This window comes from Sus scrofa, chromosome 9, assembly GCF_000003025.6.
Source record: "Sus scrofa isolate TJ Tabasco breed Duroc chromosome 9, Sscrofa11.1, whole genome shotgun sequence".
Classification (NCBI taxonomy): Eukaryota; Metazoa; Chordata; class Mammalia; order Artiodactyla; family Suidae; genus Sus; species Sus scrofa.
In genome coordinates this window covers 108,824,719-108,848,483 of record NC_010451.4, presented here as the reverse complement: position 1 = coordinate 108,848,483, position 23,765 = coordinate 108,824,719, and the positions used below count along the sequence as shown (strand labels likewise).

Below are 23,765 nucleotides of genomic sequence, written 5' to 3'. Positions count from 1 at the left end.
TTATTAAGAGTTGTGCATCCTTACTATAGAAAGTTAGGAACGTATGGAGAAGTGTAAAATGAAGAATTTTAATAATTCCTTAAATCATACCATTCTGACATAGCCACTAATACACTTTGGTTTATTTTCTTTTAGTATTTTTTCTAGGTATACATCAACTTTGCAGTAGAAAATTCAGATTGCATTGTTACCTATTCCCGACTTTTCTGCTTAATCATATTGAGCATTTTTTTTTCATGTCATAATATTGTCTCTTCAAAAAAAGTGTTTGACCAGAATATTCTATCAGATGGAGGTAACCAACCCTGATTGCATCCACAGGTTACTTCCACTTTTTCTATTTTTTCACTCGAATTTTGGTGACTATCAGTATATTTTAATTCATGTTTGCACCTTTTATTACTTCTTTCATATTGCTCCTTGGTAGAGAATAAGAAAATGAAATTCGAGGAGGTGACTAATAAGTCTTTTGACCTTCATCAGGAGTAAATGTATCCATTTACATGACTCGGCACATGGAACCATCAGCATCTCCCCTGCTTTCAGACATCCAGGTGCCCATGTTCCACCTATAGCTGCCTCAGTAGGCTGTACACTTGTGCCAACTTCGTTGTCCTGTTGCCTCAAGGATAGGGTTGACTTCCAGAGCTGCTCTTAATGCCACCAAAGCCATCACTTTGTTAAGAGTGAACTTCCCCCAAGAAGTCATACCAATATCACTTCCTCCCAGTGTTCTCGGGCTCAGAAATAATGGTAACGTTTTGCAAGGAGTATGAAGGCAACACTGTAATTACTGAGTATGTCAATAACAACACTGCATACAACATCCTGATTATCACTTCATTCTGTCCAGTGTAACAGAAATGAGGAACTGAAAACAGGGAGCTCAGGAAATGAGAACTCAGAAGCAGTGCAGTAGCAAGTCACAAGTTCTCATTGCTTTTGGGGACATTTATGGATCGACACAATGCTTTTAGCTGTTGGTTTCCTTCTGTTATTTGAATGAGTTTCTGAATTTGGTAGGCTAACTAGGGCTTAAAATGTGTGACTTAGTAGCTCCTTTGGGGAGTGGGAATTGTGTGTTTATCAGTGCATGAACAGATTAGATCCACGGGTACACAGATGCTGCCAGGGATAGTGAGTGGTCTTAGAGCCAAATGATCTTACCAGCCTACATCCTGGCCTTGGCACCAAACTTGAGCAGTTTTCATTCCCAGGTTGTGCTCTCCCTTTGTGTTTCTAAAAGCTTGTTCTCTTTTTGGCTCCATCCGTTTTCAAAGTAAGAGTATTTTAGGGTGGGGATACCCTTACTTTCACCCGGACCCTCCAAGAACAGCCTGTCCATTCCATCAGCAAGAGAAGGTAGTCACCAAGAAGCCATGTGTACTTAGCTGAGTAATCTCCATTTAGCAACTGAGGTCACTGAAGTAGGGAAAACGTGACACATAGACTAGTTCTGAAGCAAAGATGGGGTTCAAAAATGTTCTTTCTGAAATTTTTTTTTTAATTTGCAATTTGCTGTCTCACATAAGGTCCTCCATAGTGGGGGAAAAAAGAATCAAAGCACTTTAGAAAATTACAAATGCCAGAAGAAGTCCCCCTCAGTACTTCTAAGAGCATTAGCTTCTGCTGGTATGGTTGAGTGAGAGTAATGGGCAAAGTCAAGAGTTAGGGGAGAGGGTAAGGAAGCACCTTTCAAAGCAGAAACGTCTCCAGCTGTGGCCACTGCAGTGACACAAGTAGTTGGTAGAGCCCCTTGCCCAGCGGGGCTAGTCTGTATGCATGACCCTAAGGTGGTTGGGAAGGGAAGGAAAGGGAAGGAGGAGCCGGTTCCCACCAGTATCTTTTGTAACTTACTGGCTGTGTCACGTCCATCAGTCAATCGGGTGATTTTGAAAACCACCAGAGACATGGGAGTGCATTTTATGGGTTCAGATTCATGTATATTGTTTTCTTTTAATCTGAGGGGTTTATTGTCTTTTTCTGAATCCAAGAGGCAACATGGCTCTAAAAGGTGGACCCCATAACTTGAAGCATCTCCATTGACTCAATGGCTAGGAGTTTCACGTCACAATGGCAAAAGAGGGGGCAGAGCAAGGATTTTTTTATTTCAGTCTGCTTGCTTTCTCCCTTATTGAGGGATATAATCTAGCTTTATTTATTTTTTCTTTATTGAAGTATTGTTTTACAATGTTGTGTTAGTTTCTGGTCTACAGCAAAGTGATTAAATATATATATATTATTATATATATTTATATATATATATTTATATTTAATATATATATATATATTTATATTTATATATTAATATATTATATATATATTTAATATATATATTCTTTCCCATCGTGGCTTGTTACAGGATAGTGAGTATGGTTCCCTGTGCTATACAAGAGGATCTTATTGTTTATCTCTTTTATATATAGTAATTTCTATCTGCTAAACCAAACTCCTAATTTATCCCTCCCCTCCTCCTTTCCCCTTTGGTAACCATAAATCTGTTTCTGTCTATGAGTCTGTTTCTGTATTGTCAATAAGTTCATTTGTATCATTTTCTTAAGATTCCACATGTAAGCAACATCATATGGTGTTTATCTTTCTCTGTCTGACTTACTTCACTTGATACCATAATCTCTAGGTCCATCCATGCTGCTGCAAATGACATTATATCATACTTCTTTATGGCAAGTAATATTACATTGTATATGTACCACCTCTTTATCCATTCCTCTGTCAATGGCCATTTAGGTTGCTTCCATATCTTGGCTATTATAACTAATATAATCTAGCTTTATTTAAAAATACACAGATGCTGACTTGTCCCAAGGCATCTTGACAATTTCCTTGTTGCTCATCCTTCTATAAATATAGACAGAGCCATTTGATGTTCCTTCAGCCCTTCTAGGTCACATCTAGTAGAGTTTCTGATTCAGCAGATCTGGGTGGGAGCCAAGTGTCTGCATTTCTGACAGGTTCCCAGGTAATGCTGGTGCTGCTGGTCTTGAGATCACACTATGAGAACCACTGTTCTAGGCCATCAGTGTTTCCATGTGGTACAAATATGTGGCCCTGAACAAAGTACCACGGCAGATTAACAGATTTCTTCCAGGAAAATATCCAGCTGAGCCAAGTGTAGGTCATAATGGACCATTTGTAACTGCTTCATTTAAAAATAGTATAGGGTAAGTGACAAGTCCTACTGTATAGCACAGGGGACTACATTCAATATCCTGTAATAAACCACAATGGAAAAAATATAAAAAAGAATATATATGTAAATATATATGTAGAACTGAATCACTTCGCTGCACAGTGGAAATTAACATTGTAAACCAACTATGTTTTAGTAAAATAAATTTTTAAAAAATGGAATAAAAATAGGGTGACTTAAAATGTTCCATATTTCAGGTTGTTAGACTTAATGTGTGCTTCCTTTGTTAAGTGTGTTGATCGGATTACATGTCAAGCTACAAACTACAAATGATTGGGTTATCTTATCTGGGCAATAATACTTTTGAACACACACAGAGAAATGATGAAAAACATAAATAGAAATGCCAAGAGAAAATGAGATGCCAGTTGCAAGGAAGCAGAACGTTGAAAACTGGAAAACAAATGTATTTGAAAAGGTGTACTTACAGAATACATACATTTATAGTAATATAGAGTTGACCACTTGGATTTTATTTTCTTTTTTAAAATGTTTAATGGTCATTTTAGATTTAATAGATAGGTTTATGTCCCCAGTTTTCCATTTTTATCATGAACTTAATGGGGAAGAAAGGCAGTTGGAGTGTCCCACCCAGAAGCTCAAGGTGTGATGAATGAAGCGTTCCTCATCTCTGCTGGATTTGTGTGTTTCATACACTATCTTAAGTGTGTCCTGGGGTTGGAAACAGAAATTCATTGGGCCTACAGGGCCCTCTAATGGTCCAAACCTTAGAGGTAGTGTGTATACTGGAAATATGTATCTCCCAGAATCTTCTCTGAGAAATAGCCTTATCTGCTTACAGGAAGATGCCTACTTGTCAAGACCAAAGGGCTGATTTTGCTTTTCTGGTTTTCTGTTTAAAAAAACCAGACCTTCCAAAGGACAAACCCATCCCTCCCTACTTTTTCCTCTTGTGAATTTAAATAGGAAGAAATTGTGTGTGTGTGTGTGTGTGTGTGTGTGTGGTGTGTGGTGTGGTGCGTGTTTTTTTTGTGTCAGTTTTCCTGTCAAGTGGCAGTGAAGAAGAAAAGATTGCTTGCTTTGGGATTTTCTTTTCATAGCAGATACCCCAACTATTTGGCCTAAATCTTTTCTCAGTCATGATGTTGTATCTTTTCTCTCTTTGATAATAGCTTTCCCATTTACAAATCTACAGAGATTATCTTTTGAACATCCCAGTTTTTTCCTCCTGCCACCCTGCTGGGCTGGAAGGCAAACAGCGGCACAGCCTTCAAATCCAGTGACTGTTGGGATTAAGTCAGCACTGTTTACTTCCAAACTCTTAGCCATTCTCTAGCCTGAGGCTGCATCTTATATTTTAAGTTCATGAAATCATTCTATTGTTTCTTAGCCAATTTCAAATGGATATAGATTTTCCAGTTAGCAAAAGAAGTTCATGAAATGGCCCTTTTTATCTTCTCAATCCTGCCTGCGACTGTCTTTATATGCACCTTTCAGTTCCTGGGTGTCTGTATCCTAGTTTTAAATACTGCCTTGGCTTTTCTTTTCAGTGTAGCATATTTCTGGACCAGATGCTTCTTCTTTTTCAGTTTTTTTCCAAAGTAAACATGTTAACATTCTTTTAAGACATTAAGAATAAGATGAAAGTCAGAAGGAGGAAAAAATAGTGCTTTCAAGGTCAAAGTCAGTCAGTATGGGTTGATGTTTATTTCTTTACATATGGATGTACAATGGTTGAAAAGTTTAGCCTTAACATAATTGCCTTTGTACCTTTGCAGAAAATTAGTTGGCCATGTGTGTATGCTGAACTCTATAGTTTTCCTTTGATCTTTTTTCCCATCTTTTTGCCAGTACCACACTGTCTTTTGACTGTCCTTTTATACTGTCTTGAAACCAGCTAGGGTTAGTCCTTCAACTTAGGTATTCTTTTTCAGAGTTGTCTTAGATATTCTGGGTTCTTTAATTTTCCATATGAATTTTAGAATCAATTTGTTGTCTCAACAGACTGAGGTTTACAGATTTGACTTTTCTTCTTTGCTTAAGTAGGGTTTTAGTGCTATAAATTTCCCCCAAGTACTGCTTTAGCAGCATCTAAAGCGGTTTTGTGTTTTTGTTTTCATTCAACTCAAAATATTGTCTAATTTCCACTCTGACTTCTTCTTTGACTCCTTAGGTTATTAACAAAGTTCTATTTTTGTTCAAATTTTTGTGGATTTTCTAGAGATAATTATGTTACTTACTTCTAGTTTAATTCCAGCGAAGTCAGAGAGCATACTTTGTATGACTGAATATTTTTAAATATATTGAGACCTGTTTTATGTCCCCAGAATATTGTCTGTCATGTTTCATGTTCACTCAAAAAGAATGTATTCTGCTGTTGTGTGGAATGCTTTATAAGTGTGAATTAGGTCAAATTGGGTCATAATAGTGTTGTCTATATTTTCTGTAACCTTGTTGATTTTTCTCTACTTGTTTTACTGTTGAAAGTGGACCATTGAAATTTCCCTTGTGGAATTGTACATTTCTCTATATCAGTTTTCTTGGTTCTTACTTCATGTAATTTGAAGCCATATGGTTGAATGTACAAATGTTTAGGAATTGACCCCTTTTATATCAGGAAATGAACTTCTTTACCCCAGATAATACTCTTTGAATTGGAATCTACTTTGATGTTAATAAAACTATTCCAGCTTTCTTTGGGTTAGGTTGGCATTGTGTATCTTTTTCCATCTTTTTACTTTTAGCATATTTGTGTCTCTGTGTTTGAAATTAATTTTTTGTAAGCAGTATCTGTTGAATCTTGATTTTTAAAAATCCAGCGTGACAATCTGCCTTTCTTTATTATCTTTTTAGGGCTGCACCCTTGGCACATGGAGGTTCCAGGCTAGGGGTTGAATCGGCACCATAGCAGCTGGCCTACACCACAGCCACATCAATGCAGAATCCGAGCCTTGTCTGAAACCTACACCACAGCTCACAGCAATAATGGATGCTTAACCCATTGAGCAAAGCCAGGGATCAAACCTGCATCTTCATGGATCCTAGTCGGCTTCGTTTCCACTGAGCCATGATGGGAACTCCCAATCTCTGCCTTTTATTATATTATTTAGAATATTTTCATTCAAGGTGATTATTCGTATGGTGAAGTTTAAATCTAGCATCTTGGTTTTTTTGTTTTATACCATTTATTTTAGCCCTTCTACCTCATTTACCTGCCTTCTTTTGAATTCATTTATTGTTTTAATTATTCTCTTTTATTTATTTTGTTTATTAGCTATATCATTATTTTCTTATTTTAGCAGTTGATTTAGGGCTTAAAGTATACATTTAATTCATTACAATCTACTTTCAAATGGTCGTATACCATTTTGGATACAGTATAAATACCTACAAATAGTATACTTTATTCCTTTCCTTCTGGTTTTGTACTGTTTTGTCATGGAGTTTATTTTACTTAATTATGTATTTCTTTGTTTAATTTTTTGGCTGTGCCCACAGCATGCAGAAGTTCTTGGGCCAGGGATGGAACCCAGGCCACAGCAGTGACCTGAACCACAGCAGTGACAGTGCTGGATCCTTAACCCACTGAACCCCAGGGAACTCCTGGAGTTTAGTTTTTAATATGAAGTAACTTCACATTACTTTGTCATTATTTTTGCCTAAGCAATAATTTATCTTTTAAAGAGATTTAGATAATAACTAAAGTCATATATACTTACCTACATAGGTGCCATTTCCATTTCTGGTGCTCTTCATTCCTTTGTGTAGCCCGTAGTTCCATCTGGTACCATTTCTTCTGCCTGAAAAATGTTATTTCGCATGAGTTGTAGTTCAGATTTGATGGTGATAAGTTTTTTCTGCTTCTGTATGTCTGAAAAAACTCTCCATCTCATTTTTGTGTTTTAAAAATATTTTCGAGAGGCACAGAATTCTAGGTTGGTAGTTTTCTTCTCTTGGTGCTTCAAAGATATTGCTTCACCATCATTTTGCTTGCATTATTTCTGGTGATAAATCTGCTCCTGTTCTTATGCTGTTCCTCTCTCTCTCACATGTCTTTCTTTCTGGCTACTTTTAAGAATTTCTCTTTAACACTGGTTTTGAGAAATTAGTTGTGATGGCTTCAGGTCTGCTCTGTGTATCTCCCATCCTCTTTGGCCAGTGGCTGACTAAAGCATCTACTTTTTGTGGTGAATGGCAGGAATCCAAACAAAGCCAATCAACTATGCAAGTGCATTTCAAACCTTTGCTTGTATTATGTTCATTAACATCCCTTGGCCAAAGCATGACACGTGGTCACCTCTGAGTCAAGGAATAAGGAAGTAAACTCCTTTTATCATGAGGCCAGGGCAAGTCTAGGCATAAGGATTATGCTCAAATTGTACATTTGTACAGGAAGAAGTCCAGTACCTTAATTGTAAACTTAAGATGTCCCTAGCAGAATACACTTCATAAAATACAGCACAGATTATTATAATTGATAGTATTTCCCATTGGATATTTCCCCCATTGTGGCTTTCACATCTAGTCTCCTTAGATGCCCATCCCAGGTCACCTCTTCCATACTTTTGATGCTAAAACCATAGCTGAGATCAAGCTGCCCCAAAAATTCTGAATGTTGGACCACATCCGATCTTCTCCACTGGTGATGCAGGTGTAAGGAATGATAAAAGATGAGTTTTCTTTTGTTATGTTAAGGGAAATTACATGTCACTTTTTTTCAACATGGAATGACAGCATTCAGTGTACATCTGTGTCCTTTTATAAAGGAATATTATGTAAATAGGCACTTACTTTTTTCACTCTTTTGTAGCTCTATTATATTACCCTTTGGTAGTGCCTTAAGGAATAATTCTCAACTTTAAGGGTAAAACTGAATAGAAGTTGAGCCTGAAGAAACTAGTTCCACATTTTGAAGATCACCAAACCGGTATGATGGGTATTTGATGACAGTCCTTTTACACAGATATACATCATTACTAGCAGTAATTAGTAACAGCACGGCTTCCATTTCCATTTTGAGTATCTCCAATATATTATGGTCAGTGCATTTCTCATCTTTATTCCTCATGGTCATTTTACTAGGTATTATTACTCTGATTCTATGCGTGGAGAAATAAAGGCTCAAAGAAGCTGAATGAACTGCTCAGAGAGAGACTTCTGGCAAATAACAAAATTGGGGTGCAAACCAGATGTATTTCAATCAAAGTCGAAGTATAGCTCATAATAGTCTAGTTTTTTTTTTTTAATCCTGATCTCTAGATTCCCATTTGAGCTTCCTCAAGAGGGTGCATTTGGCTCATAAGGGACTAATGGACATATTCATGTGCTCTAAATCTTTATAGAGAACTTGTAGGACATCAGGAATTCCTTTGCAGGCCTCAGAGGTCTCTGAAATGTGAGGTACCATCTCTATAGCAGCCTAGAATAGCATTGGAGTCAAAGAAGAGTAGATAACCTCATGTAGCCCATTCTCCCAAATTGGTGCCATTTGCCCCTTGATTTATTTTAAGGATTAGCAGGGCAGGTAAAATGCAAGTTTGGGGAATATAGAATAGTAATTCTTTCAGGCAACAAAATGCATTAACATAAGTTAATGTTCATGTGTATTAAGTTTTTTGAACAATGCCTAGCACATTCTAAGTGTAAAATAAGTGTTTGCAAGATTTTAAAAATATCATTTGTACCAATATAAAAGTTGATGAAAAAGAGAAGCCATGCAGATTTTGAATAGGGGCTAAGGGAATCAGTTGACACTTTTGTGATTGTAATTGTTGAAGAAAGAGAGATCTCAGAAGAGCATTATCCCTGGGAAATTTTAAAAGCTTATATGAGGAATGATCATGCTGCAAATCCAAGACTACAGCAGGATATATAAGCAGATTGCCTTCTACAGTGAATGTGTATATATGTTTTAAAAAAAGTATTGTTGTTCTGCCCCTAAGCTTTTCTTACATTTTTAAATTTTTAAGATTTTTGTCCATGATCAACATTAATTAAAATAATTCCTGTTCTTTAAATTTTTCTCTAAACATCTCTATTCTCATATAATACTTTATCCATTGTTGTGATCTTGTAATTTCTAAGCAACAGATGGTCAAAATTGAAGCTTATCTCAATACCAAACACGTTTAACTTGATTTGTGTGAAAACTGACCCCAGTTATCTCCACTGTGGTATTGTTTATGAGGGTGTTATTTCAGCTCTGACCTTTACTGTGTAACCTGAACTTGGGTTAAATTAACTTTAGGCCCATGCTATTTCTGCACACTACATGAACTAATGTTAGTATTAATATTGTAATTTGTTTTGCTGTTATTGTAGCAGGACTTTCATTCTCTTTTTGGCTTACTGTTTTTTTCTAATCTAAGGATGTTATTGGGGTAGGAACTCGTTTTGCAGTGAATATTGGGGGACATGTTTTTTTCTCTTTTGATCCCACATAAACACAGTTGGGACTAAGAGTATTATGGATGAAGGATGGACCATATGCTAACTGATTCTGGGGATAGGGTACCTCTGAGGGGAAGAGATAGGTGGGATGTGGTCAGAGTAGCTAATGATCCTTTCCTTTTTACATTTTATCTTCACAGGGAGCATCCCAGCAGCGGTGGCTTCAATGGGTCCAAGCCTTAGCCCATTTTATTTATCTGGTTCTTTGTAATTATTTTTATGTTAAAGTATAGTTGATTTACAGTGTTGTGTCAATTTTTGCTGTACAGCAAAGTGACTCAGTCGTATATAATATGTATTTCTTTTTCTCATACTACCCTCCATCAAGTGATTAGATATAGTTCCCTGTGCTATACACATCAGGACCTCATTGCTTATCATTCTAAATGTAATAGTTTGCATCTACTAACCCCAGACTCCAAGACCATCCACTCCCTGCCTCTCCCCCTTGGCAACCACAAGTCTGATCTCTATGTCTGTGAGTCTGTTTATGTTTTGTAGATGGGTTCATTTGTGCCATATTTTAGATTCCACATAGAAGTGATATCATATGGTATTTGTCTTTCTCTTTCTGACTTACTCTGTACTCACATCCATGTTTCTGCAAATGGCATTATTTCATTCCTTTTTATGACTGAGTAATACTCCACTGTGTATATATAACACATCTTGGAGTTTTCTGAGCTGGCAGAGAAGGAGATTCCTTAGATCTTGGTGGCATTAGGATGCATTTCTCAGACATTCTTTTTATTGCCTGGACTTGGAGCTAAACAAGGATAGAACTGGAGTCTGGGCCTTGTTTGTGAGCATCTTAGGTTGTACTTGGCCAGAATTGGTTATGTTCCATCTCATCGTATGTAACTAGTGACTCTGGGAGCCCATGGAGGAGCCACCTAAATGGAAAATCCGCTGAAATTCGAAGATTATACATGGATTAGGTCATGAAGTCTTATCAGATTCAAGCTAATGCATGTTTTGTGTTGTTCCAACAGAATGAAGTTCCTGAGGTGAAGAAAGAGGAGACTTTGTTGGATCTCGACTTTGATCCTTTCAAACCTGATGTAGCCTCAGCGGGCTCTGCTGGAGTGACCCACTCACCCATGTCGCAGGTATAAAGTAGATGCTGTGATGTTTGAAGATGCTATTTCATAAACTTGAATAAACCCAGTAAAGCCACAGATACATTTCCCTGACCCTTCTCCCTTTGATATGACTATTCATTTTTCTTCTAGCTTGACAAAGATTTCCTAATGGGAAGGAAGGGAAGAAAGAGGACTTTATCAACGTCATTTACTCTCAACCTCCCCTACCATTAGGTTTCTCTACCTGCAGAGCTGGGATAACCATAGACTGCAGTTTACCAGGATTAACCCATATCAGATTGGTTATCACAGTGCCTCCTTTACACTCAGAAGTTTGGGTGATGCATTTTATGGCTTCCCTAAATAAAACCCTTTCTTTTGGCTTGGGGTTTAATCTTCTTTCCGTCTTCTCTGCTTTCCTTTCTCAGGCTTTTCACATTAGAGCATGTTTGACCTAACCATGGGATTTTGCCCCAACATGAATCTTTTTTAGCTTTGATGGATCTGCACTTGGTGAGGGTATCTCCATCTTCCACATTGTAGAAACTTCCCTTATGTGATCTCGATTATGGCCTGGTGCCCAGTTGGCCTTGCTTATCCAAGCTTACCCCTGCTCATGGCTGCCTCCATCTCAACATTTTCCCCATTTCAGTAGTTATTATGATGGCATTACTTATCAGAGGGATCCTGGTGGAGGGTGCTGTAATGACCTGCAGGGGATTCCTCTGGAATAGAGTTACTTTACAGTTGTCTATGCTCATGCGAGGAAATTAACTCAAAATTTTGGCTCCCTGAAATTGCTTATGTCAGTATTTTTGATGTGGCTGGGGCCTCACATTTGAGTTTAGGGAAGTTCAAGGATTCTAGAATATACTTCACATTATTTAATCAAGGTGCACTGCCAGACTCAGTTTAGGAACTAAGAGCCAGCTCAACTTCCTGGTCTGGAATCCTTATTGTAAAGCCTTACAGTAAAACACTGGGGCACACTGTGACCTTCAATAGATAAAGCTTTTCTTTAAACCATACTTTGTTCCAGAATGTAATTGGATTTCTAAAGACCTCCACGTTGTGGTACAGGAACAGTAAAAAATCTGAGGTTTCAGTAAAGCAGGCAGTTGAGTAGATTACACCTGTCTGAAAGATATTTTTGTGAAAAAAAAAAAAGTGAGTCTTTTAGATGAATGTTTCAGGAAGTTTTATTAACTCCCTTTTAGGATATTTATGATGTGCCTTAAAGGCTCCAAGTTCTGCAATTAAAAAAAAGTTTAGATTTCTTTAACTTAATTTCCCAAATTTGATTGACCTCAGAATGTTAACATTCTTTTTTTTTTTTTTTTTTTTTTTTTGCTGAGACAAATAGGAAATTTATTCTATACTTTATCCCATTTTGTATGGCTTTCATCTTTACTTTTTAGTATTATCTATTACATTTCAATTTTTCTTTAAATATTAGCTTATATTAAAATAGTGTATTTTATGCAACTAAAATTTATAAAGAAGAAAGCCTTATATACCATTAAATATTTTATATAGCATAATAAAAAAATAACTGGTAAGAATAACAAAAATAATATACCCTCTGAAAATAAGTAAAATATAAAATGCATAAATTGGTTAAAAAACAGTGTAACTATATAAATATGTCCTCACAATTTGTTACATCTTATTGATTCTTTAATATAGGCATTACACCATTCTAGGTAATGTGATAAACAAGACATTATAGACCTTACATTGTACAATGGAGAGCAGTGGTTATTAATAATATAATTGTAGAACTGTATTATTTAATTATAATTATCCTAAATTCTTTGATGGAGAGGAAATCAGAATCAGATGTAAGAAGACTTCAGCATTCAAAGAGTGACATCAAATGACCCCCTTCATGGTGGATTATGCACTTGTTTAATATGAGATACATTTCTTCTCCAGAGATTACTTGTTTGTGTATCAATTGTAGATTTTGGTTTGCAGTTATTCTAAAGTTTTGATATAAGAGTCTATATGTATATGAGATTGTTTTAAGTTGTTTTTCTCGTAATTGCAAGTTCATCTCCAGTGTCCTGCATTTGTGCCCACCTCTTCTCATGATTTCGGATTTTGGCGGTATAATTGTGCATGGATGTTTTTGTATCTTTACTGTATATATACCTTTACTGGTGAGCCTTGTCATTTGTGGTATTTTTGTTTCTGATTGCAGCCTTTACTTTTCTGCCTAGAGAAGTTCCTTTAGTATTTGTTGTAAGGCTGGTTTAGTGTTGCTGAATTCTCTCAACTTTTGCTTATCTGAGAAGGTTTTGATTTCTCCTTCAATCTGAATGAGAGCCTTGCTGGGTAGAGTAATCTTGGTTGGAGGTTTCTTCCTTTCATCACATTGAGTATATCATGCCACTCCCTTCTGGCCTGCAGAGTTTCTGCTGAAAAATCTGCTGACAGCCTTATCGGGGTTCCCTTGTATATTATTTGTTTCTTTTCCATAGCTGCTTTCAGGATTTTCTCTGTCTTTAATTTTGGTTAGTTTGATTAATATGTGTCTCTGTGTATTCCTCCTTGGGTTTATTTTATATGGTACTCGTTGTGCTTCCTGGATTTGAGTGAGTGGTTCCTTACCCATGTTAGGGAAGTTTTGGGCTATTATCTCTTGGAATATTTTTTCTGTCCCCTTCTCTCTCTCTTCTTCTTGCACCCCATAATATGGATGATGGTGCATTTAACGTTGTCCCAGAGTTCTCTGAGACTCTCTTCATTTGTTTTCAATCTTTTTTCTCTTTTCTGTCTCACATCTGTAATTTCCACTAATCTGTCCTCCATCTCGCTTATTCATTCTTCTGCCTCCTGTATTCTGCTGTTGGCTGCTTCTAGTGAGTTTTTTATTTCAGTTATTGTATTTTGCATCTCTTCTTGTTTAAGTTTTATATCGTGTATCTCTTTGGTCAGTGTTTCCTGTAGTTATCCATCTTTGCTTCCAGTTTATTTCCAATGTCTTGCGTCTTCTTCAGCATCAACAATCTAAAGTCTTTTTCCTGGATGCTGAGAATCTCCTCATCACTTAGCTTATTTTCTGGGGTTTTTCTTTTCTCCCTCATCTGAGTTATAGTTCTCTGTCTTTTCATTTTTATAGGTTTTTGGTGTGGTGACCTTCTTACCGATAATAATAGAGTTGTAGCCTCTCTTACTTCTGGTGTCTGCCCCCTTGTGGCTGAAGTCAGTATGGGGGCTTGGTGTAGGCTTCCTGATGGGAGGGGCTGATGCCTGCCCTGCCCCGTGGTAGGTGGTGGGGCTTAGTCTCTGGATGGGATTAGAGGCAGTTGTGTGCCTGAGGGGTCTTTAGGTAGCCTGTTTACTGAGGGGCGGGCTGTGATCCCACCTCGATTGTTGTTTGCCCTGGGGCTTCTCAGCACTGGCTGAAGGTGGGGCCATATTTTCCCAAATGGCCCCCCCAGAGAAAGGCACTGCTGCTGAATATTCCCAAGAGCTTTGCCTTCAATGTCCTTCCTCACAACAAGCCACATTCACCCCTGTTTTCCAGGTGTCTCCAAGAATGGGTCAGGTTTGACCCAGATTCCCATGGAGACTTGCTTTGCCCTGGGACTCAGTGCACGTGAAAGTCCATGTGCGCCTTTTAAGAATGGGGTCTCTATTTCCCTCAGTCCTGTGCAGCTCCTGTGCACAAGCCCCACTGGCCTTCAATGCCAGATGCTCCAGGGGCTCTTTCTCCCCATGCCAGATCCCGCATGTGAGGGTTTGATGTGGGGCTCAGAACTCTCACTCCTGTAGGTGAGTCTCTGTGAACCAGCTGTTTCCAGTCTGTGGAGCTTCCCACCCAGGAGGTATGGGGTTGTTTATATCATGAAATCGCCCCTCCTACCTCTTGATGTGGCCTCCTCTTTTTCTTCTGGAGTAGGGTATCTTTTTTAAGGTTTCTAGTCCCTTTGGGTGGAGATTGCTCAGTCTTTAGTTGTGAATTTTGTTGTTTTTAGGTGAGAAGTTGAGCTCCAGTCTTTCTATTCCGCCATCTTAATCCTTGAATGTTAGCATTCTTAACATTCATTGAAATGGTCTCTAAAACTTACTTTGAGAGATGTTAATGGGATCATTGTCAACAAGTTTGAGGATTCTGTCTAGGTGGCCAAACAGAGAAGAACATGAATGTATATGTCATGCAGAATATCTCCTTTTCAGAGCTTTCTCACTGTGTAGACAGCCAGGAGAATTCATGGGACTTCTTCTGCCTTCCCTTCCAGCATTGATTACCTTACTGGCAGGAGGAAAGTTTCCACAGTAGAGTCTGTGATGTCAGGGGTGAGATTCCATAGCATTTCTGTCTGCAAATTTGACTCAGTAGAGAAATCTCTTTTATATCTGTTCATGATTAAATTAATCCAAGGATCAGGAAATTTAAGACTAAGATTCTTTCAAAATTAAATACACACATGAAAATTGGTCATGGTTACATCTTCAGATGTCTTAGTTTCTGAAGAAAATGCATTATTGCCATCAGGGAAAGCTGTGTATGGCCCTCTCTTGGTCCCCTGGGCCAGGTAATAAATTACTCTGGCTTCCCAGTGGCTGTAATTGAGTCACCTCACTGCAGAGTCGTCCTGTGATTCAGCCCTAATCATCTCTCTCCTCTTTTGCTAAGAAGACAAAGTCAGGCTGAGATAACAAAAAGCACAGAGCTGTTAAATTTTTCTGACTTCTCTCCCCTCCCTTCCCTAACACCTGACCCCATGTTTTATAGTGATGTCTTGCTGCTCACAGAGTAACTCATGTGATTTCTGCCATGTGAACATGAGCTAACACATCCTTTCATGATCCTGAGAAGTAATAAACACATTTCACATTGCGAGCCTCCTTTGGAGAATATACCTGCGCTGTCTGCCTTATGCCAGGATGATGCTTAGAAGCTTTTAGGAGCTTTGATTCTTAAGGGGCTGAGAAGAAAGAAAACATAAACCATCTGGATAATCAGAAAAATCAGAAAATGCATGTAAGATGCAGAAGGAGTCCATGGACAACTATCTGGCTTTCAGGAAGTTCCATGTGGCACAGTGGGTTAAGGATTCATTGTTGCTGCAGCTGGTGCCAAGGCACAGGTTGCAGCCGTGGCTTGGGTTCACTCTCTGACCAGGGAATTTCCACATGGCATGGATGTGGCCAGAAAGGAAAACAAACAAACAAATAACTGGCGTTCATTGAAGCTGTTCTGTACTTACTCATTCTACAAGTAGGTGCTAACCAGAGAACAGCCAGGCTGCCCAGAGCTGCAGGGAAGGGCTGTTAGAGGAGACAGACCTAAACAGGTCTCCTCTAATTGAGAGGAGGAGATCTAATTAACTCATTAATTTAATTGAGTGTGTGTGTGAGTGTGTTTGTGAGTGTGTGTGTGTGTGTGTGTGTGTGTTAAGTTGGTCTAGGTCTCTAGTTAGTTCAGTCAGAACCACGGGGCCCATCTTCTGTGCTACAGAACCCAAACAAGACATCTGTAATCCCACCTGGAAACTGTCATATGCTAAAGATGGGAGTGCCAGGCTCTCTAATTGTCTCTTCACATTTAGAGATCTGAAACAGGTACACAACTGTGCATCTGTTCTATTCACAAAGACAAGGATGTGGCTTTATTGGTACTTTTCAGTCGCAAAGGAAGTAAGAAAGAGAGGTCGCCCCCACTTTCCCCACACACAGTGGAAGTCACTTGAACCATCTGGATCCATTGCCCAGGATAAATAGGCTTCATAATTAAAATGCCCATAGAAAGTGTAATTCAGCCGCATGTCTTAGGGGGCACCCTGCTGATTTGCATGATTGCCAATTAACTGAGCTGTGTATTCTTGTCTAATCCAACATATTGAAGAACTACTTTTCTGGAGTTTATTTACCATCAAATGGGTCATTCTCTTGAATTTGGTGGGGGAGGGGAGGGGAAACAGCAGTAGCAATGGTGTAAGATCTGCATTTCCTCAAAGATGTGATAAACTAGTATATGGTCACCTTGTTTACTTCATTTTAATTGTGTGTGTGTGTGTGTGTGTGTGTGTGTGTGTTAAAGTAAAACCATTCATCATTTTCAGATACAGCTTTTCACTCACAGATCAAAAAGCAGATTGACTACACCTGTGCTGTCCAATATGGTGGCCACTAGCCACATTTGGGTATTTTAAATCTAAATTAAATATAATAATGTAAAACTTAAAATTTGATTCTGTGCGATCAGTGGCTACTGTATTGAACAGCCCAGTTGTGGAACATTATCATCACCAGAGAAAGTGCTTTTGGACAGTGCAGTACTAAGTATTTCAAAAGTGTTTATGATTTTATTTCAAGAACTTTGATCACCTCGGTATTTTTTACATGCTTGGGATTTGTCTGTTAATGGTATTTTTGTTTCTCTGTTTGCTTTCAGACATTGCCCTGGGACCTATGGACGGTAAGAGTATTAAAAACTCCGTATTTTGGTGTATGTGGATCGCTAGACATTTGAAGACCTTGTTATATTTTATTTCATTTGTGATGGAAAGAAAACCCAGATTTTTTTAAAATTAGAGTATAGTTGCTTTACCGTGTTGTGTCATTTCTGCTGTACAGCATAGCGACCCAGTCATTCATACACGTGTGAGTGAGTGTGTTTGTGTGATATATACATTCTTATTCTCATGTTATCTTCCATCATGGCTTGTCCCAAGAGACTGGATATAGTTCCCTGTGCTGTACAGTTAGACCTCTTTGCTTATCCATTCTAAATGTGATGAGAGTGTAGTCCCCTATAACAGGCATCAGCTCCCTGGTGGTTCTGAGCATATCCTGCACATGGAAACAGTGGTGGGGAAAAGAGAGTCAGTACCAGACCCCTGGACAAGCAAGAATTCAGTGTTGTGTTCCTTTGCGCATCTTCCAGTGGTTATTGGTAGCCGGACGAAATGTTATAGTGAAGGACATGCATACTTATTACTCCTTTTAAATAGGATACATGAAAATATGGATGAGGAAATGTAAAGGGTGAGCTAGTCTACACAGGGAACTGATTTTTGTTATTTTCAATGAAGCTTACTCCATGAGGATCTGAGCTTTAGAGCCAGACAGTCCTGGATTTGAGTCCAGACTCTACTTCTTATAATGATATCACTTTGAGCAATTTCTAAAACTCTGGACGCTCACTTTTTCTTATCTGTAAAATAAGGGTCATGACACCTACCTCAGAGGGTTGTGTGAAGGTTAAAAGAGACAATATTTGTAGGATAGCCCAATGTCAGGCATTTATCAAAAAAAAAAAAAGGTAGATAGCACTCCTAATGTTGTTTATTCACCTCATCTGATGTGTAAAGGTGAATACTTCCAGAATTTAGAACTGAGAACAAAACAGAGTTTTGTGGCGGTGATATCTGTACTGTGAAATTAAGAAATGGCTACACCCCTATAGAGCCTCACACCCGTGGGGAAGGGCCTTTTCTACACTGTCTTAGAAAAGCCCTTGGTCTTGTGGTCTTATGAACTCAACTTGAGTTTCACGTTTTTGTCTTTTTTAGTGAGACAGGAACAGGAAAGTTTGATAGATCTAACCATTCATGATCCTGGTCTTTTGAAGTGACACAGCTACTTTCTTTCCTTAAAACAGAAAGATTAGGGTGGAGGGATGTACTGGGGGCTTGGGGTTGGCAATGTCTGGCCAATGGGGACCTGCTGTATAGCACAGGGAATATATTCTGTGATAATCTTATATGGGAAAAAAATCTGAAACAGAATGGATGTGTATACATGTATAACTGAATCACTTTGTTGTACAACAGAAACTATCACAATATTGTAAATCAGATATACTTCAATAAATATTTAGAAAATGAAAAAAGATTACCTAAAGCAAAAACATGAACCCTCCCAAAACAGAAAGATGACTGTCCCTTTCCCTTCCACAGGAGCTTAAAGCATCATGGAAAGCTCTCAAGAGAAGAGCTAAAAAATGTTGGAATGAAAACACCTTTTACAGAGAGCTGGTTTTACTTACATATTCATAAAAAGGGATACATGAGTTGACATTCAGAACATTGAAATTCTAGCCTCAACTTTGTGCTAATATTTTTTTAATTAAAAGAGCAGTGCTAATTTTTGTTATTCCAATATTTGATATCTTTAGTTGAAGCTCTAACATGCCTTTCCTTCCCTAGCTGGGAAGGGTAGGGAAAGGGTGAAGGTACCATCCAGAAGGAATGTTGACTAATTCAGAGGACACACCTGCTAGGAAAGGTAACAGTGACAAGATGGTAAAACAGTAGCTTCCTGAACACAATGGCTTGTGTTTATTGATTTTCTTAGTTCCCCAGTGTTACTTCTTTGTGTGCAGACAAGTCTTCTGGGTTAAGAGAAGGGCAAGGACAGTCCTTCAGGCAGTCAAAGTGTTTAGTCCATCAGGTCATCCTCCATCCAAACACCACCTCAAAGGCAGAACCAAGGGCAGGATGAGTTTGGGAAAGATTTTATTCTGAAGTTGTATCAGAGCATAGGATGCGGTGTAATTTTGTGGCTGCTAATGCTTGCTCTTGTTCTGGCATTCTCAGGCTTATCTATTTGAAACATTTCACTTCAGAGTCTGCTAAAGCAAAAGTCCTGTAACAGCTGTAAAACATCTTTGTTGACATTAGAAAATGACAGAGGCTTTCTTCATGTTCCAATTGTGTAGTCTTAACAATAGTGGAACAAAATTCATTCCTATTAAAAATTGCAAAATTTAATTTCAAACCAGTAAAAACCAAAGCCTTTAGCAGAATGTTGACTTTGGACATCATGGGATTTTAATATGCTGGGAAACTTACTTCTATTGCCTTATGATTGTGATTATTATTATTATTTTTTTTTACTCAAACAGACAAGCACTGATTTGGTACAGCCGGTATGTAAATATCCAGAAAATTCTGGATTTTTTAAATTTAATGTGCATTGTATACTTCGTATAGTATCTATAATGAGCTTTTTTCTCATCACATTGCTAGTCAATAGATGTAGCCTTAAGCTATTTAATTTAAATATTCTCTAGCTTTGTTGAACTGGTGCTACCCTACTGAAGAGCTTTGTGTTTCTCATCAAATCTTACCATGATCTATTTCATCTTATGTTTTTGTTTTTTTTTTCCTTTGCTCTTCTGCATACTCTAAAGACTGATTCTTCAAAAAGTCTTTCCCTGTGTAACCTGATCATGGAGGAAACTCCAGAGAGTGGGTTGACCGAAGAAATTCAAAGATCTCAGATTGATTTAGGTGCAATTATTTGGGGCACTGATGTTAGTACAGACAGTGTCAGCCAGGAAGTTACCCATGGTGAGTCGCAGGAAGACTCTGCATGTCTCTCTGAAGCAGAGCAGGACTTGGGATTATCCACCGTCATGCTTCCTTCTGTTGACCTTGCCATTGCTGCTTGTGTGGAGATGGAGCATCCTTGTGATTTACCTGACTCAGAGACACCAGCCATGGAAACTGGTGGCCTGGTCAGAGAAAGTCAAGAAGATGTTAAAAAGCCAGAAGAAGAGGAAGAAAAGCAGAAGACAGAAGATTCTATCTGGGCAGGTGTGGAGACATGTGAAAAGGTAGAGGCTGAAGCTATTGGTGTCAGGGCACTAGGAGGTACAGAGAAATTTGAAGAGAAAACATGTGAAAGTATAGGAAACAGGATAGTAGGTCTTCTTAAGACAGTAGGAAAGCAAGACCAGGAGACCTTAAAAGTCAGTGAAGAGGAGACTAGGAAAGATCTAAGTGCTGAGTGTAAGGAAAGGATAAAGACCAATGAAAAGTATCTTGAGCAAACTGACATAATAGAAAAAGACATGAAAAGCGTAGATCAAGCAGATGAGTTTAGTGACAGAGACCAAGAGCTAGATGGAGGGATTCAAGTAGTAATAAAGAATTTTGAAATCACAGATGGCTCTGGAGCTAAACCTGCCAGTCACACAAATATTTTGAATCTGCCTCCCCATACTGACTTTGTATCTAACACTGAAGATGCCAACCCTGGGGGACGGGATTTAGCTGGAAAAGACATAAAGAAAAATTTAATAGACCCTCCTAACCATGATATAAAGGATCACTCAGCACAGGGCAGTGCAGATGTTGAAGATATTCCATGTGAGGCTGTGTTACATGCTCTTGGACGTGACAGAGATGGAAATCAGGCTGTGGTTTTATCAATAAAACATGAAGCAGCAGCTCATTCTAGGACAGACCTTAATTATACCCTGGAAACTAATACAAACAGAAGAGACTGGTGTTTGTGTAAGGTTGAAGATGCATTAATAAAGGGACCTGAAAGTACAGTGCCTGGGAACCATAGCCATACCATTAACTTGACAAGAATTGCAAAAGCAGACTCTTGGGGAACAGATCCAGGTAGAATCTGGCAGCCAGACTTGGATTCAGCAGTGAGTAGTGTGGATATATTGGAATTCTCTGGTATACCAGATGGTCAAGAAAGTGGATCTGCCAGTTGTCTTGATTCTATTAACCACTGGCCTATCAGAGATGTAGGAGGCATAGATAATTGTTGGGAGCATTCAGGTATAGTTGGGAGCAAGAAAGAGCTAGGCATGGACTTACTAGCAGATGTAGTGGGGGAACAAACCATTACTAGCTGCTGGGAACAAAGCCAAGAGTTAGCTAGAAGGTTGGTTCTGGGAACCTCCCATAATACTAGCACCGAAAGTTCTACTAGTTCCCAAGACAATGACACCAACAACTCAGATTTATCTGAAGATGAAATTGCTAACCAGAGATATGGATTGTTGTATCAAGAAATAGAGGCTGATAAAGAAGAGGTACTTATCCCAGTATGTAGTATAGACTAGCCAAAGACTTCTGTAGGCTCTGTTTTTCCTAATGTTTCTCATCTATTTCATGCATCACAGTCTTCTCTGAGGTCTGTCTCATCTCCTTAACATATTTTCATGTACCTCTTGAAGTCTGTGCAAACCAGACACAAATAGGTTGACCAAAAACAAACAAACAAACAAAAAGGAAACCCCAAACAATACCACAAAAAGAAAGATTACATTAGAACAAATGAGAATCTATTTTACCATCCCATTTACTGTGTTTATTCTTTCTGCTCTCATTTTTACTGTTCAAGCACTAATATGTATAGAACAGACTAATTTACTGTTCCTAAAATGATGCCACCCCAATGAAAACACATGAAATGTTTCTCTTCAGGCCCGCTGCAGCTATAAAGATTCCTAATAGCAGTTCATCAAAATACTGGAAATACTTCTAGCGTCTATTGATGTCTAAAAAAGACCTATTTTAACCCCTCATGGCTCTTATTTGAAATTATCTTATTCACCAAGTGGGCTTTGGTCAGTTCTGAGCCACATACCAGCAATAATGGTAAAAATAATCCTTTTTTCGTCAGCCTATTTAAAATAATACAGTATGGCCTCTTCAATTTCCTAAGCACTTTCATGCACAGCAGCCTTTTGTATTATTTTAAAATTTGTGGTGGTCTTTACTTTCCAGTTTGTCTAATAGACATTTACTGATACCACAAGAGTAATGACAAAAATAACATACTCTTGATTTCCATTTCTGTTTAGGCTTCTGGAGGTTCATTTAATGGTTTCACCCAGGTAAGAAATTGATTTTCTGGCAAAATACATCTGTTGAAAATGATGCAAAATTTTAGAATATGGACCTCTGGTCACTGGAATAGCATAATGTTTAAGAATGTTGACATAAAATTTGACCCCACTTCTTGTGAATTAAGTATTGAAAACAGTAATAGTAGCAACACTGCAGGGTTGTTGTGAAAATTAAATAAGATATGTATGCAGAGCAATTAGCTCAGCAGCCTTGCACATACTAAATGCTCCATGACCATAGTTAGCTATTATTAATATTATTAGATACTCCTAGGGTTCTGATGATTTCTCTACCAGGAATTAGAAATTGTCCTTATTTGAGAGCGCCCCTAGATTCTACTGTTCGAAAGAGGAGATAGGATTGTTTTGAATTAATGAACTGTATCTTTAGAAAATATAAGAGATTTTTAGGAACTTCCCTCTGAGGATTCATATAAGGGCCATACTACACAGAATCATATTTCTTCACTGTTTCTTAAGAACAGAGCCATTGAAAGGTAAGAAACCATAGGTTGGCTCTCGGCAATAGGAAGTATTTTCCTTAGAATGCTGAGAAAGAAGGGCCACACATGGACTGTCCCATACACTGCATATGTCCCAACGGGTGGACAGTTGTAACCCATGTGAAAGGCAGGCCACATGGCTATCAAATTCATGGAATAAACCTGTTCAAGAGAGACTTCAAATATATATTTGTCTGTGATGAGTGCTTTGTCTCAGAATTTAGCCATGAACAATTTTGAATTTTAACATTTAGAATTTTTTTTAAATGTTTAAATCTGTGGCTCAGACCCACTCAATTCTAACTTGGTGTTGGACATGCAGAGAGAAGCTGCAGATTGAAGATGCCTCTGAAGACACTGCCCTTTGCTTTATGTTTCTCTTTGTAGCATCAAATTCTGCTAGCTCATATTTATATTTAGAAAAGCTGCTGTCAAAAATTATCTTTGCAATTTTTGCTTTTTTGGATTTAAAATAAAAAGTGACTTTTAAAAAAATTTTGTAATCTATGTATTGACACAATTCATGGGAGCTAATTTAAATGATAGCTCTGTTGCTTTTTTTTTTTTTTTTGCCAAATTAACAGAAACCCTAATAATTTTGAATCTTCTACTTTATCCCCAATTTTCAGCCCCAGGACACTTCATTATTCACAATTCAAACAGACCAGAGTATGATCTGTAACTTGGTAAGTCGATTTTAGTTTGTGTTTGGGGAAGTGGTTACCACCGAGTGTTCCAAGGTCGACCACTGTGGGTTATTTAGAGCTTGAACATCCAGAGTGTGATTTCCGTAGAGCAGCCCCCTCTTTTCTAGCACATAGGAAGGAGTGCTTCTGAAAAAGCTCGGTGTGACTTTGAATGTGGTTGCTTTTGTTGATAAAGGCAGTGATGCCAGCAAAAATCAAGGTCTCCTAATTAGGGGCTTCTGTGGAATACAGTATATC

General features: G+C 38.1%; 1 protein-coding gene across 1 annotated transcript in view; it reads left to right on the top strand.

Annotated features, from left to right (window-relative positions):
* Nucleotides 1–23,765, top strand: part of AMPH (amphiphysin) — a 170,858-nt gene that overhangs the window by 123,092 nt on the left and 24,001 nt on the right. Inside the window, 5 exon segments of the mRNA NM_001244203.1 lie at nucleotides 10,615–10,731; nucleotides 17,111–17,134; nucleotides 19,565–19,588; nucleotides 22,274–22,306; nucleotides 23,451–23,507. Coding sequence (NP_001231132.1) covers nucleotides 10,615–10,731; nucleotides 17,111–17,134; nucleotides 19,565–19,588; nucleotides 22,274–22,306; nucleotides 23,451–23,507 — 255 coding nt within the window.